General features: G+C 37.4%; 1 protein-coding gene and 1 long non-coding RNA gene across 3 annotated transcripts in view; both read left to right on the top strand.

The window, feature by feature from the left end:
* Positions 1 to 11881, top strand: part of LOC116422272 — a 51329-nt gene extending 39448 nt beyond the window's left edge. The window contains exons 3-4 of the long non-coding RNA XR_004232841.1: positions 7797 to 8026; positions 11704 to 11881. This is a non-coding gene — a long non-coding RNA (uncharacterized LOC116422272). The remainder of the gene's footprint in view (positions 1 to 7796; positions 8027 to 11703) is intronic.
* Positions 11880 to 16337, top strand: part of DZIP1 (DAZ interacting zinc finger protein 1) — a 74889-nt gene continuing 70431 nt past the window's right edge. For both annotated transcript variants that reach the window (XM_031958560.1, XM_031958559.1), the window contains exons 1-2: positions 11880 to 11969; positions 12142 to 12714. In XM_031958560.1, the coding sequence (XP_031814420.1) occupies positions 11967 to 11969; positions 12142 to 12714 (576 nt within the window). In that variant the 5' untranslated portion in view covers positions 11880 to 11966. The remainder of the gene's footprint in view (positions 11970 to 12141; positions 12715 to 16337) is intronic.

Genomic DNA, 16337 nt, shown 5'->3' with positions numbered 1-16337 from the left:
TTATGTCTAATTTTTAGATAACAAATTAAAATTCATTGACTCATCAAAAAGTCACACAGCTAGTGTGAGAGCCATGAATCAAATCTAGGTCTTTTGACTTTGGTTCAGTGTTTCCATTTCCTATGATACTGTGAAAGTCTAAAACTGTGAATTATACTTTTAAAAGTCCACAAAGAGCACAAATTTAAACTTCTATGTTATTAAGTTTTTTAAGTCCTCTCAGTTTTACTATTTCTTGTGTATTACTCCTTCATAGATGACACATAGCTGCCAGGAGTATTTAACATACTTTATAAAGTCAGGAGAAACAAGAGCATAAAACACTGAGAGTGAATCTAATAATATGAATTTAGGGATTATTGTTTAAATTCAAAAGTTCACCCTCATATAGTTAAATAGTAGTTCATTTGAAAAAGATTTGGGGGTTTTAGTGGCCTACAAGCTCAATGAGTCAGTAGTGTAATATGGCAGACTGGATTTAAAGACCTGATTTTCAGATGGTAGAGAGGTAATTAGTATCTCCTGTGCATTCCCCATAATTTGATAGTAAATGCACTCTAAACTGATTATGTAGTAAGTCTACTAGTATATCAGAGAAGTGAAAACAATCCCACACACACATTTACTTTTTAGCGAAATTTATTTAAGAAGACAGATATAACAAGACCAGGTCTTAATGTGAAAAGCAAGAGCTAAGAACATGGCTTCCATGGCACAACTCAGTACTTCCAGATAGAGACATATTCTTGCCCAGCCTGATAAAACATATACAAAGCCAACCATCAGTGGACACAGAAGTACCAGTGCCTAGATATCAGTGGGTGAGATGGCAGCAGTACATGAGGAGTATTTTGCTTCCTTGTTATTTAGAGGAAAAAGTCCTGTTTCTTATGTATATTGATGTTACCTTATGCATTCCCTCGTTTCAGAATGTATAGTCTCAAGACAGATATTAGCCTTAAATAATGTTGGAATATCTGTTCCTTATCTTACTCAAAATCTTAGACTGGTGGAGTTCATGATATAGATCTAGAGTAGAGAGGTGACAGGAAGGTGGAAGATTTGAGCCAGCATTTAGGAAATTTTCAGTGTGTGTTTACATTTTGAAAATCAAATACTACAAATTAGGACTTGATTTATTATTTTGCTAATTATCTAGACTTTCAGAAGTTATAGAAAATGTTAATAATTCAGATTAAACTAAATATTGTGTCTTATATACATTTTTTTTTCTTAAAATGACTGTTGTTAAATATTTATTATCCCATCCCTGGTTTGAGTCCTGTTTCAGATACTTAATAACCAAGTTACTCTTAGTAAGTCATTTAAACTTTCAGTACCTCAGTTTTATTATCTGTAAAATAGGGCTAATAATTATACCCATTTCATGGAGTTGTTATGTAGATAAAGTGAGAAAATTTTCTAAAGTGCTTTGTAGACCCCAAAATGTTATGTAAAACTTTTCTTATTATCATGGAAAATAAATGTATGTCATAATACATGAAATATTATGAAAGTGAGAAGCAATATAGAGATAGTAAATAGAGAGAACCATACCATAAATGATGAAAGTTTGGATTCAAGTACTCCCTCTGATAAACAAATACTGGTTATATGATAAGTATAGAGTAGTCACTTAAGCACTCCAAGGGTTTTGAAAACTTTCATTGCAGAGTAGTTGCTTCAGTGGTAAAGAGAACTCTCCCATAGGGAGGTTCTTTCTCTACACTATGAAACCCACAACATTCCCAAGTGAGATGAAACCATATTAAAATATAGTAGTGTGGGAGAGGATTCTGGGAAGATAGCAAAGAAGGTCAAAAAACTTTTAGCGCTCAAATTTCCTCCACAAAAAAAGAAGATCGCCTCAGAGCAGCAGAAATAAACATGGGGTAAAGTAATTGTCCTCCTAAGGCAATTTGAAAAGACCCCAGGAAAAATTTGAACCTCTAGGAGCAGACTTTTGCCCTGAGTGAAGAATGAACACCTCCAGGCCAATTCTGCAGAATAAACAAACAACAAGACATGGATTAAAAAGCAGCCTCAATTTTAGAAACTTTCACATTTAGAGGTCTGATGGCTGAGTAGGAGAAGAGGGGTAGTTTAAAAGAAAGGCATGGCCATAGCCCATATGATGGAGGTGATTCTGAAAAATAAAATTGTAGGGAGAGAATAAGGAGTAATTATCTTATACAAATAAGGAATAAAAGGAAAAATTGACACAGAAAAAGCTCATGGAGGGAAGGCAGGTAGTGGTAGTACCTTTCTCTTGTAGGGAACAACACATATCTAGAAGTGTATAAAAGTTTTCCAAATTTCAGGAAGAAATAAGAGGGCAGGGAGATAGGATCAGGGGAGAGGAAAAAGGAGTTCTCTTAGAAAGGCTGGTAGATTAAAGAATAAGAGAGCAAGGTAATTAATAGAAGTAAAAAAGAAGAATGAGGAGGGAAAGATTAAAGAGGGTGAAAAGGATAGTGAGGAAAATAGGAAGAATGAGAATTCACATCAAATAATTGTAGCTTAAAATATGAATAAAATGAATTTACCTATAAAATGGAAATGGATAGCAGTTTAAAATTTGAATTCAATAATATGTTGCTTTCAGGAAACATTACAAAAATGAGAAGCACACACACAAAGATAAAAGACAAGAGTAGAATTTAGTATGTTTAAAAAAAAAGCAGGGATATGCATGATAGCATATCAAAGTTAAAGTTAAAAATAGATTTAATCAAAAGGGAAAACATAGAAACAATGCTGTCAACAATATTATTCAATATTGTTTTAAATCATTCCATTTGAGAAAGACAACATAAAATACCTGAATGAATGCCTGCCAAAACAGACACAGGAACTTTACAAACAAAAACACAAAATACTTTTTATGCAAACTCATCTAAATAATTGAAATAATATTTATTGTTCATGAGTAGGTAAAGCCACTTTAATTTTTAATAGGAAAATTTAATCTATCTATTTAATGTTATCCCAATTAAACTACTAAAAATATTTTGCTGAGTTAGAAAAAAATAATAATTAAATTCCTTTGCAAAAGCAAAAGGTCAGAAACCAAAGGAAAAAAGATGTAAAGAAAATAGAGTCATCAGTCAAAACAGATTATGAGGTGAGAGCATTGTTAAAGTATAAAAAATAATCATTTTAATTATTTTAAATAAAAATTTCTTATATGAATAAACCTGTGTAACCAAAAATAGAAATTTTTTTTTTGGGGGGGGGAAATTCATAGACAATCTCTCAGGCTGTGAGAGAATTGGAATATTGTTGGTTGATTTAGAAAACAAGAAAAGACAGACTTATGAAGGAAGATGCTATCCAGCTTCAGAGAAATAGATGATAGAAAAAATAAGCATAGTATGGTCTTATATATAAGTTTATATAATATACATATACACACACACATATATATATATATATATATATATATAATGTTTATATTTATCTATCCATGCTTAATTGTGGCTTTCTTTAAGGTGGTGGGGTAAAGTAGGGGGAAAATAAAATAAAAAGTGCATAGCAGAGAACAAAAGAAAATCAACAAAAAACCAAAGAAAAGCTGAGCAGCTTTGAAAATAAATGTGTAGTATTATTAGGTATATATTAGATTTTCTTGAAATGGCCATTTATTATTTTACATTGAATCCTTTCATAGTCTGCGGTGTACATGTCAATGTTATGTTTTTCTTTTCTCATTTTGTATTTAAATATTTAAAAAATACAAAAAAGTGCATTGGTGTGAGAAATAATTCACTTGATCACCTTCTAAATTCCAATCAATGTTAATCAGTTTGATGTTTTACATAAACCATATGTGAATAAGACAGGTTTATTCATAAGTAGGCCTTCATAATGGGCCTTAAAGTTTAATATAATGTTCACTACTTTTTAACAGATTATGAGACTCACTTATGTAAGCACATGAATGCTGACAAAGATATCTCTGTCTTGTATTGCTTAAATTCTATGTCCAAACTCAGTGTGGGTAGAATATCTTGATTCTTTGGAAAATCCTCCAACTTATTTTTATACCTTCAGGCCATTTTCTCTTGTCTAATACATGAAGACATTCCTCACTCATCACTGAAATATCATTTTGGGTCTTCAAAAGCAAAATCCATCAACATGAAATTTTGCATTTTTCCATGTTTCTTTTGCACATTTGAGTATTAAACCTTATAAAAATAAGTTCTTTTGGAGCAGGGGCATTTCAGACTGTGAAGAAGGTCTCCACTTCATTAAAGTGGACCATGGAGTCTTTAATAAAGTGTCATTGGCTTAGAGTTCTACCTTAATGATTTTTCTTGCAGAATGGCCAGTTAAAATCTCTACAATGAGAAATAACTAACAAAATAAATGCAAATATAGTAAAACAAAAGTAATATTAATGTGTGGTTTTCTAAATTAATATGTATGCACAAGGATCCTTATATATAACTTAGTGTCTCCTATTTCTATTTGAGTTTGAGTCACTGTTTTCCACGATAAAATCACAAGACCAGACCAAAAAATTACCATAGGAAAGGGTGCCTAGGGCCTAGCCCAGGACATTAAAATTTTGAGTCATGTGCTTCTTCTTTTGTAGGTCCTCTAGTTTGCTCCCCTTCACCATATAGTTCTCTACTCACCAAATTCTCATTTACATTCTCAATTGATTCTGGGGATCAAGGATAATGGTTAGAGAATTCTCATTCCAGAAATATGTTCCATACTTGCTACGTCTCCTTTTAGGAGTTTGTTCTTTAAAAGTACAAACTAGATTCTCTGGGGCACAGTCACAATTATATTTGATTATGAGAGGCTCCCAGAAAAGGTATGAGTAATACAATGAAGGAAAACACTAAAACATGTTAGGAATGAACTCCTAAGGGCTTCACCAAGTAATTTTCTCATTTGGAACTTATGACATGCTCATCCAAGCCTTCTCCTCCAATGTTTATCTCCCCCATGAGCTTGTCCCAGGTGCCAAATTTTCCAATAATAACTCTACTTTCTCCTCCCTTAGGTAAAGTACCATATCAGATAAGTTCATTCTTCTACATTGATGGTAATTATCTATCTCTACATTCATAACTCTTTGGAAGTCAGAGACTGGAACAATGAAACTTCAAGTCTCGACAATGAAAGGAGAAAAAAGACTGTGCCATTAAAGCATGTTATATAGAGGGTTAATTACTAGATATGGCTATCAAAATATTAGTTTTCCTGATTGAAGTCTTATCTTGAAAAGCTATATACAGTTGGTTATTTCCATAACAACTTTTCCCCTATTTAAATAGCATTTTGTTTTCCTTTTATTTTCCAATTACATGTAAAGATAATCTTTAACATTCATTCTGTAAGGCTTCGAGTTCTGTTTTTTCTTCCCTTCTTACCCCCTCCCCAAGAAAACCAGCACTCTCATATAGGTTATTCTTGTACCATCATTTTAAACATATTTCCTTATTTGTCATTTTATGAAAGAAAACTCAGGATAAAATGGAAAAGCCATGAGAAAGAAAAAGAAAACTTAAAAGTAAAGGCAAAAATAGTATGCTTCGATCCTCATTCTGTCTCCTTAGTTCTCTTCCTGGATGTGGATAGCATTTTCCATTCCATCTATTGGAATTGTCCATGATAACTTTTGAAGGATTCTTTCACCTATCTTTGCAGTTCACAAAAGAACCTGTCCAGTCAACCACATCATTTGGGTTCTTGTGTAGTTCTTTATATTATAAAGTGATCTTGCATTTGCTTGACTGCACCTACATGGGCAGGAAGTCAAAGAGAACTCCCTTTACATATGATGGCCAAGAATCCTAATATAATCTTCAGTTAGAATTAAGAGAGCACAGCATTTAGGACTACTTACTTGCTAATCATAACACATTTCACACCACACACTCTAATCATAACACATTTCAATATTGTGCTTAGTTTGAAATGCCACATTTTAGAAAGGATATTAAATTATTGGAGAACTTCCAAAGACAGGCAACTAGGATGGTAAAGAAGGGCTTTGAATTTATGCCATGTAGGAATTCGTTGAAAGAACTGAGGAAGCACAGTTTAGAGGAGAAAAAACCCAGGTGGTGGGCTACAGTTGTCTCTAAGCATCTGATGGGCTGTCATCTGGAAGAGTGAATGGACTTTTCTTTGATCCCCCAAAACAGAGCTATGAACAACATGTAGCAGTTAGAAAAATTCAAATGTAGATTTGAGGTCAGAGAAAGCTATCTAAAAATTAGTTTCCAAAAAGTTATGTAAGCAAGTCAAGTCAACAAGCACTATATAGGCACTATATATAGTTCTTGCCCTCAAGAACCTCATGAGAGAGATACATGCACACTTCTATGTACCAACAAGAGAACAGCATAAATTGTTGGTAATCAACAAAGGAAAAAAGACTAACTTTAAAAAGTATCAGGAAAGGCTTCTTGCAGGTGGGATTTTAGATAAGATTTGTAGAAAGCCAACTCAAGTATCTTGTAGAAGATATTATCAATCAGATTTGGGTTGAACTAGATATAAATTGACCTCTTAGGTCCCTTCCAATACTCAGCTGCTATAAACTGTAATCTTAAAGAAAGAAATATTTAAAACAACAACAAAAATTCTCCAAAGAATCTAATGAACCCTATTCTCCTCAGAGAATTTGTTGACTACATTATAAAAAAGAATTTGGCCAGGTGGTTAAATAGCACACAAAATAGTCTAGGTTTATGTCAAACTGGCAAAACAAAAAACAAATGAAAACAAACAACCCACAAAAAACAAATGAAAACAAACAACTCACAGATGTTTAAAAATTAAAGCTACAAGATTTCAACTTGCAAAAAAAAATCCTTTCAATGTTTAGTATTATTTTCATTTTCAAATTTAGAGCCATTCATCTCAAAATACCTGATATTTTTGCTCTGCTGTAGTTTCTTATAGACGTTAGGCAGAAAGCTTGTAATCTTTTTTGAATTCAAAGCAGTTTTTCACTTAATTCAACTCTGCGTTTGCAAATTTACATAAACAGTCCAGTAGTATCATTATATAACATATAAATTTTTTTAAAAGTTAAACATTTTAAATAATCTACTTTACTGACAATTCCACGTCTCTTAGTTAATAACTGCAGTTATTAACTGCAATAACAAGCAGGAGCCAAATGAAACTTTGTAAAAACTCTCAAGACCATTTTTGGGAATAGCTGAAGTAGGTGGTGAAAATATGATCTGATTTGATAATCTTGCCCCCAAATATTTTTTCCATTTTCTAATACTAGATTGAAATTTCATTATTAGATAATGTTAACGTTTTTAAGTGTCATCATTCCTCAGAAACCTGTACTAAGTGTAAGGAAAACTGAAGTTTAGTTTCTCTAAGGTCACTAATTTGGGGCTTCAACACCCTCACCCAGGTTTCCTCATCTATAAAGCCAAGTGGTTAAACAAGTAATTTATTAGATCTTTTACAGCTGTGAATTTCTATGATTCAAATGCATATACACTTCTGGGGGAGGCTACCAGCCTAAGGCCACTATTAGCTAACATCTTAAATGTAATAATAGAGTAATAGTAAGAGGGGAAAAGTCTTTAAATACGACACTATCAGAGAGTGTGGGGTTGGGTAGGGGAGGATGGGTGAAAAGATGAATGGAAAAGGGATCAATTAGAGTACCAGGGTGTGGGGTGAACTGGGCTGGCGCCAAAGACAGTTTACGTCTGTCTTACAATTTTACTTTAGTCCAGCCCAGATCTTGATCCATACCAAGCCCAATTAAACAAGTCTGTACACGGCTTCTTTTTGAAAAGTGTTCTCCAGGGTTAGGAGCATCCAGCTCCGGCACTAGGAACCACGTGTCTGAACAAGCGGCTGGATTGGTGGAGGATGTTTTAGTGCTGCGGTATGCGCACAGCTCAGCCCAGCTTGCCGAAAAGGAGGAGAAGGAGAGGAGAGGAGAGAACGGAAGGGAGGGCGTGGAGAAGCCTGAGTTTGGAAGGGAAGCTGTTTTCAACACGGTTCCAGACGGCCCGAGGGTTAGGTAAGGCTTCAATCATTCGGTTTCTCCTCAATTCAGCCCTACGTGATCAAGTTCGTTGCCAGCTCTGAAAGAAAGGGAGACAGCAGGAACCTTTTCCAGTCTCAAGTCCTTTTTTTGCTTCCTTGGGGGGGTCTCTACCCCGGTAGGAAAGCTCCGGCTGCGTGGTTGCATACCACCCTCTTCCTCCTTTTCCTATGCCTCTTCCAGGGCTGGGCCGGGATGCTCGAGAGCTGCTGCCAGATAAGGATTGAGAGACGAGGGCTCTCGGTTAGGATGGGGGTACTGGAGTGGAGAATGAAAGGCGGGAGGGAGGGTGCACCAGGGAGTTCAGTCTGTGAATGGTGCTATTTGCTTGAGTTCCCTGAAGCTAGCCAGAATTTGCCTCCTTCCATATCCTCGCGTCTTTAAGATAGAGATTAGTCTGCTGTTTCCCTTTGCACCCTCCCCACGCATGGCTGTCGTAGCTTCTATTCCCAACTCTCCTTTTAATTGCGGGTGGGGTGAGAGGGTAGAACCCGGACCGGAACTCCCCTCACTGCAACCATTGTCTTTTGGGGACAAGTACCGCTGTGGGGAAGCGTAAAGGGCCGATGGTTAAGTGGTGTTGTGCACATTGCGCCCAGTAGAGGGAGGCCTCTGCCTAAAGTCCCAGATGTCTGGGGACCCCGTGGGGATGAGCTTGGGGAGGAGAATGCTTTTTCTCCCCCCTTTCCTGGCCCAGCCATTTTGTGACCGAAGTCAGACTAGACGGGCACTAGGGCCAGAGTGTTGGTGGAAGATGTATAGAAATGAGCAGAGGATTCCCCGATTCGAAATGAGCTCTCCCCTTCTCTTCTTCCACCTTAAAGTATTCCTTCTTAAAAATTCGGGACGAGTGTCTGTTTCTTCCTCTGTTTTTGGTTAACCATATTTTTCCATTGCAAAAGCCATAGATTGAAGAAAAAATGAGTAGGTCTAAGAATTGCCAACACGTATGCCTTCATTTCCTTGACAGTATGATTTTTCCTGGGCATTTTTTTCCTTTTTCATATTGTCAAGAAAACTTAAAATCTTTCCCTCCATGAATTATTACTTTTTGGGAGAGTTCCAGCTGGGCTATTCTGAATCGATCGCAAAGGCTGTAGTATAGTGGAAAGAAAACTTGAAACTTGAAAAACGTGTTCAAGTGTTGGGAACACAATATGTAACTTTGCTTTACCTCTGTTAGACCTTTTTTTCCTCTTCTTGTGAGAGGATGATGGTGATTCAATGAGACTGAGAGGGAGTTGTTCTCTGACCCCCCTGAGAGACCGTTGCATTGTCTGACCTCTCTCCTCTCTGCCTCCAATTTATTTTCCCAGTCCACAAGCAACACCTGTATCAATAAAGGCTGCTTTGCAACTCCTTCAGATGTGCACAGCTGTGGAGGTTCTCGGAGATTTGATCTGTCCTTTATAGTGCATTTAGGCTTAGTCTTTAACATTCAAGGCATAGTAGCTATGTAACCCTAGGCAGGTCACAATCTGTAAATGCTCCAAGTAGCCCAGAGAAAATTCTGAACCACATTAGTAGGAATTTGCTCAATCAATTTCTCCATACCATTGACATCTCAGGTCCAATCCCCATGCTATATTAGTAACTATTTTCCTTCTCCCTCCATTCCATATTATTAACTATTTTATTTCTTTTTAGTCTTTATAGTTTTTAAGTTATTATTACTGATCTAGGCTACTTGGCATAGTTGTTTCTCTTACCTGTAAACTTTTTTGACCATCTGACCCTCCTTCTACATTTCCTTTTCAAAATTTTGAAAAACTATCTTATTGCAGAAGAAATTAATAGTGACCATAAGGAGATGGCAGTAGGAATAAGCATTTAGTAAGTGTTTACTGTGTTCCAGGCACTTTACAAATATCTTATTTGAACCACACAACAACCCTAGGAGGGAGGTGCTATTATTATTCCCATTTTACAGTCCAGGAAACTGAGGCACACAGGTTCTTTATCTTACCCTGAGTAAGGATCACACAGCTAGTGAGCCTTGGAGGCTGGATGTGAACTCAGGACTTCCTTACTACAAGTTCGGTTCTCCATCGATTACACTACTAATTGCTTTGTTTTTCTTTAAATATCCTTATATTTGTGTTGCAAAGCCATGGAAGAAAAAAAAAAAGACTCCTTAAATCAGTATTATGAGGGAATGTAATTTTATTTTTTAAAATTCTTTTTAAAATAGTATATTATTTTTCTAAATACACGGAAAGATAGTTTTCAACATTCACCTTTGCAAAAATCTTATGTTCCAAATTTTTCTCCCTTTTCTTTTTCCTCCCCAGAACAGCAACAATCTGATATAGGTTAAATATGTGAAGTCCTTCTAGACTTATTTCCATATTCATCATGCTGCACAAAATAAAATCAGATCAAAAGGGAAAAAAAACATAAGAAAAAACAAGTTAAAAAAAAAAAAAAAACAACAACAACCAAAGCTGAAAATGCTATGTTTTGATCCACAGGAATGTAATGTTAAAAAAAATCAAATGCAAGAAAAAAAATCCTATAAGCTTTATGATTAAAACTTTATATTCAGTGTCACTGTATGGTCATATCTGCAACTCTATACAGAATAATTTTATAAGCATATAATCTAGAAATGCCTTATAATTACAAGTTATGTCTTATTTAATGTTTTAAATTTTACTTGTAGTATGAAGCAGTAAAGAGATTTTGGTAGAATTAGTTACAAATTACAAATTTAGTTCATTTATTGATGTAGTTTTAAAAAGACGAGACTTGAACAAATAAGGTTATTTATTTCATTAAACCAAAATTTTACAGTAACAAAATAAAATAAAGCAACAAAATAAAATCCTTTCTTATTACTCCATTGCTTTAAATGAGCAATTTCTACAAACTAACGTAGGCATAGTTCTATGGATATAGGTCTTATATAATGTGTGTGTGTGTGTGTGTGTGTGTGTGTGTGTGTGTGTGTTTTGAAATTGGTAGATAACTAGTCTCAAAGCCAAAACAAAACATGTGCGTCCTAGTCAAGGTTGGAAAATTGCTCCCCCTATTGTTAAAGGCATGGGAGGTTTTAAATCCTCCCTTGTAACAGGTGGGATTTATTTTACTAAAACAAAACAGTACAAATCCTTATTTGCTATGCAGAGCAGACTTTTCAGTCTTTAAGATGCAGCATTTTTAAAATGTTGCCCACTTGTCACATCCTCCTCTTTGCTTTCAAGGTAAGCTTAGGTTATGAGTACCATATGTTAAATCTTGGCTTTACCACTTCTGCATATAAATTCGAAGCAATATTAACCCAGGATTTCTCTGCACCACCCTTTCTACCCCAACCCTGCCACTCAAAGCAACACTCGAATGCCCCCTTAGCAATTTTGTAGAAAGCCAAAGGTAAGTGGATATATTTCTAAGCTTAACACTTGATTTTCATTGAACCGGACAAAGGAAAAACCAGAGGAGAAACCAGTTAGCAGGAACCAGAACCCCAGATGTGTTGGAGACTTGTGCAAATTAGCGTTTCTCTTAGAAGCAGGAGCAGAAGCTCTGCGCTTCCCTGGGTGAGGCGGGGACTACTAGTGGGCTGCAGTTACCCTCGAGGGTGGGGTGCAGGGGGATTGGTTGGTTATCACTGTACCCTTACTCTCTCTGGACGCCCCCTGCTTTCCTTGCAGGGGCCGCGGCGCGCGCTCTTGCAGCAGTCTCTCTTCTGGCCCCGGGCTAGCTCGGGGCGCTGCCATAACAACGGCCAGGACACCCGAACCTTAGGTCAAAGCCGCCGCCGCCGCCTGGGAAACCATCTTTTTCCCGGGACCAACAGTGCGGCGGCGGCGGCCGGAGGAGCCAGGAGGAGACCGGAGACACGGCGGAGTCTCGCTGCTAAGGAGACTGCATCAGCGCCCGCCCCCTCCTGTTGCCGAGGGATTGGCGCACCAACATGGTAAGCTGAAGCCACGCCGCAAGCTGGAGGGAGACCCCCCGGAGAGGCGGGGTATGCAGCGGCTCGGGGGTCCCTGCAAGCAGCCGCCCTCGAACCCTTTAGCACTGCTCGGGGCCAGCCTCCAGCCACTGTTGTTTCTCTTCTTTTCCCTCCCTGTCATCCCCCTCTGCAGCCCTTCCAGAAACACGTCTACTATCCGTTCGCCGGTGGCCAGGAGGGCCAGGTACCTACTTCCAGCTCAACGCTGCATTGCCCGGCCCGCTCCACAGTGTCCGGGGTGGCCGGCATGGCCACGGGCGGCGCGGGGCCCTTCCCCTTCTTCCAATTCCGGCCTCGGCTCGAGAGTGTGGACTGGAGGCGGCTCAGCGCGATCGACGTGGACAAGGTCGCTGGCGAGCTGGACTTCCTCACGCTGCAGGAGAACATCATGAACATCACCTTCTGCAGGCTGGAAGACGAGAAATGTCATCACTGCCAATCCGGGGTGGACCCGGTGCTGCTGAAGCTGGTCCGCCTGGCCCAATTCACCATTGAGTACCTGCTGCACTCGCAGGAGTTCCTCACCGCCCAGCTGCAAGCCTTGGAGGAGAAACTGCGCCTGGCCCTGGGCGAAGTGGAGCAGAGCAAGAAGTTGCTGGCCAAACAGGGGACGGAGATGAGGCTGCTGAAGGACGAGTGCAAGCGGAGGAAGAAGATGATCACCACACAGCAGATGATGATTGAGGCAAAAGCCAGCTATTACCAGGTAGGCAACTGCGCTCGATGAGCCTTTGGGAGAATGCTGTATTGCTTTGTGTGAAAAGTCCTATTTTTTGTGCGGGACTGCGTTCTTGGCTAACTCCACCCCCACTCGTCCTTGGAATGCATTGCCTACTATAGGGAAATACCCTTGTTCAATTAATGCAATAGTTTGCACGGCTTCCCCGTGAATAGGCTTAATGAACAGATGGCATGTAGATTCTTCCATTGTAAAATGAGACGAATTATTAATTTAATAGTAGCAGCTATTGCTTTTTGTTGGAAGCATGCTAGAAATCCTTTTCCATTTCCCTCATAACTGATGACAAAGAAAATTAAGTATAGTCACGTGTATATATGTGTGTGTATTTATGTGTATGTTCCAATTGAAGTAAACTATTTAAAGGCTTGAAATATTAGAATTTCTGAAATTTCTTATTGCCATAGTATGTTATTGTTTTTTAAAATAGAGAGTATATCATTCATTTTTCTTTGTATACCCAGTGCCTAGCATAAGGTAGGTGTTCTAAAAATGCTTATTGATTAAGAAGCTGGAAATTGATAGAACTGCAAATAACTTACCCTGAGGAAATTTCTAAACAAGGACATCAGATTGATAAAATTGAAAAGCATATCCTAAGTTAATGCTTTTCATTTAATGGCTCATGATTGTAAAGAGTATATGAGGGTTTCTTGCAAAAACTTCTCTAATGGCAAAAAAATTGCTTATGAATATTACGAAAAATATATTTAATTACCCTGGGGGGGGGTTCACATGTTTAGTTGATGGTTGGTGGTTGAAATATAAACCTAAGTTCATCTGGCAAAAAAAAAAAAAAGTTGAGGAGTGGTTTGCTGGAAAGCTAGGGAAAAAGGCAGGAAAGAACTCCCTCATGAAAGGAAAGAAAAGTAAACATAGCTAGTAGGAGTGGATGGATGGCCAATGGTATCAAAAGAGAGCGTGAGAAGGAAAGAAGTATGAGAAGGGAGATTTGAGTTTTGTAATTAAGAGATTATTGGTATCATGGGAAGGAGAAGTAGGAGTGGCTCAGTGAATGAAAGGTACAGAAGTATAGATAATGAGTATATATGACTTTGAGCCAAATAGAGAAAGGAGGAGAAACAAGATTATGATTTGACAACAGGAGAAGTGGAGGGAAGATTTTTAGAAATGTGTAGATCTGAGCATGTAAGCAGGAAAGAAAACAATAGATAGGAGAGAGTAAAGATTGGGAGAGCCGGTGATTGAAGGGGCAATTGTCCTGGAAGGGGATAGTATCAAAGGGCCAAATAACAGAGTTGACTTGGCAAGAAGAGCCACCTCTTTGTCAAACTAGAGTAGGCTTTTTAACCTGTGTCCCAGATAGATTTCAACAGATTCATTCACTTAGGTGAGGGAGAATTACATCTTTATTTTCATTTACTTCTAACTGAAATTTATCTTTTCCTTCAATTACTCAAAAAATGTAATTCTGAGAAGGGGTTGATAGGCTTCATTAGCCTGCCAAAGGGGTCCATGATCCCCCAAAAAGCTGAGAATCCTCAATTTAGAATGTAAAAAGAGAATGGGTGATAATGTTTCACTTGAAGCCCTTTCCTGTCCACTGGTTCTGCTGATGGCAAACATGCCTGTGTCATCATCAAAAATGCTTAAAAAACCCCTGACCCTCGAAAGTTGCTTTCCAATAATCTGCTTCCTTTCTCTTTCATAGTGAAACTTTAGAAAAAGCTATTTGGTTTTATTGATTCTATTTTCTTTTCATTTCATTCTTTTTCAATTTTCCAACTTCCAACAATCAGTCAACTGAAACTGCCTTCTTCAAGTAATAATAATGATAGTTCTATTACTACTACTGCTACTGCTGTTACTACTACTACTGATAATAACTATGATTTATACAATAGCACATACTTTGTGCCCAGAACCAAATCCAATGGCCTCAATCTTCATTCTTGATCATTTTACAGCATTTTATATTGTTGGCCTCCAACTTTTCACCTGAATATTCTATTATTTTTGAGTTATATGACAGAATTTTTCCTACTCCTTACTGATCACTCCTTTGTAGTCTCTTTTGCTGGACTACCATACAGGCTCCTTTTTGTGTGTATAAGGAACTCTTTCCTGGGCTTCCTCTTTTCTTTCTGTATTGTCTCACTTGATCTCTTCAGCTTCCATGGGTTCAGCTATCATCTCTCCTATGATTGCCACATTTGTATATGCAACTCATATCTTTCCATAACCTCATATATGCAATCACTTGTCAAATCTTATTGACTTAACCTCCACCGCATCTCTCATATATGTCTTTCTTTTCTTCACTCACATGGCCATCACCCTAGTTCAGGCCTTTATCACTTCACTCCTTACTTATTGCAGCTGTTTTTTAATTGGTCTTCTTGCAAGATTATGTGCGGAGCCAGCCAAAGGGATATTCCTAAAGCATTGCAGCTGTTTTTAATTGGTCTTCTTGCAAGATTATGTGCGGAGCCAGCCAAAGGGATATTCCTAAAGCATAGATTGGATTATATCACTCCCGTACTCAAGAAGCTAAAGTGGCTCCCTATTACTTGATTATAGAAACATACTCAAGAAGCTAAAGTGGCTCCCTATTACTTCATTATAGAAATTTGCCATTTCTTTTTCCAGTTCACTTTATTAACAAGAAAACTGAAGTAACCAGGGTTAAGTGGTTGCCAAGGGTCACACAGTAGTAAGTGTTTGAGACTAGATGTGAACTTACAATGATAGTCTTTCCGACTCCAGGCTCAGCATGACCTGATGTATAGAAGATGCTTAATAAATGTTAAGGGATTGATTGTTGCTCCATGTGATTGAAATGGAGAGAAAGTGCAGCTCATGGGAATTAGAAAGTTTGATTTACTGGGAGATCAAGGTCTTTGAAAGGTCATTAGAAGTATAGGGCAGTTGTGATAAAGAGTTAGACTATGAGAGAACAGCAACCAGGATCTAAGATATAGAAGGAGTAAATATCAAAAGAGGAGGAGTAGATTAATTTTATGAATTAGGAAGAGAGGGCTAAAGATGTTAAATGATTACCTGGATCAAATTAAATATGAAAGTCAGAATTTGAACCCAGAGCAGTTAGTGATTTTTCCAGGATACCAGGCTGTTTCAAATTCATTGCTGCATTTCAGATGTTGACTGGGGTTATGTCCTTCAAATTATGTGACTTTGGACTGTTTTTTTTTTAATTCTTCTATCTACTCTTTACTAATATGTGCCATGGATTGGACTGAGCCCTTTTATAAATACTATCTCATATCATCCTAACAGAACCCAATAAATTATATACTATTTGTTATCCTCATTTTATAATTGAGGAAACTAAGATAGAGATAAGGTTAAGTGATTTGCCCAGGGTTACACAGCTATTAAATATCTAAAGCAAAAGTTGAAACAGGTTTTTCTGACTCCAGACCCAGTGCTCTGTCCACTATGCCACTAGCTTTTCTATCTTTATCTTTAGATTATCTTTAGTTAATAGTTTTTCTGTCTTCTTCAAGATCAGAAGTTATTTATTTCTGCTGTAATTGTACCTATGAGAAGCTTCCATTTTTTTTTCTTGGTAAATAAAATTCATTTCAATAAATAAGTATTATATGTCT

The sequence above is a fragment of the Sarcophilus harrisii genome, chromosome 3 (assembly GCF_902635505.1).
Source record: "Sarcophilus harrisii chromosome 3, mSarHar1.11, whole genome shotgun sequence".
Classification (NCBI taxonomy): domain Eukaryota; kingdom Metazoa; phylum Chordata; class Mammalia; order Dasyuromorphia; family Dasyuridae; genus Sarcophilus; species Sarcophilus harrisii.
The sequence above is the reverse complement of the archived record's forward strand: the minus strand, read 5'-3'. Positions and strand labels throughout refer to the sequence as shown.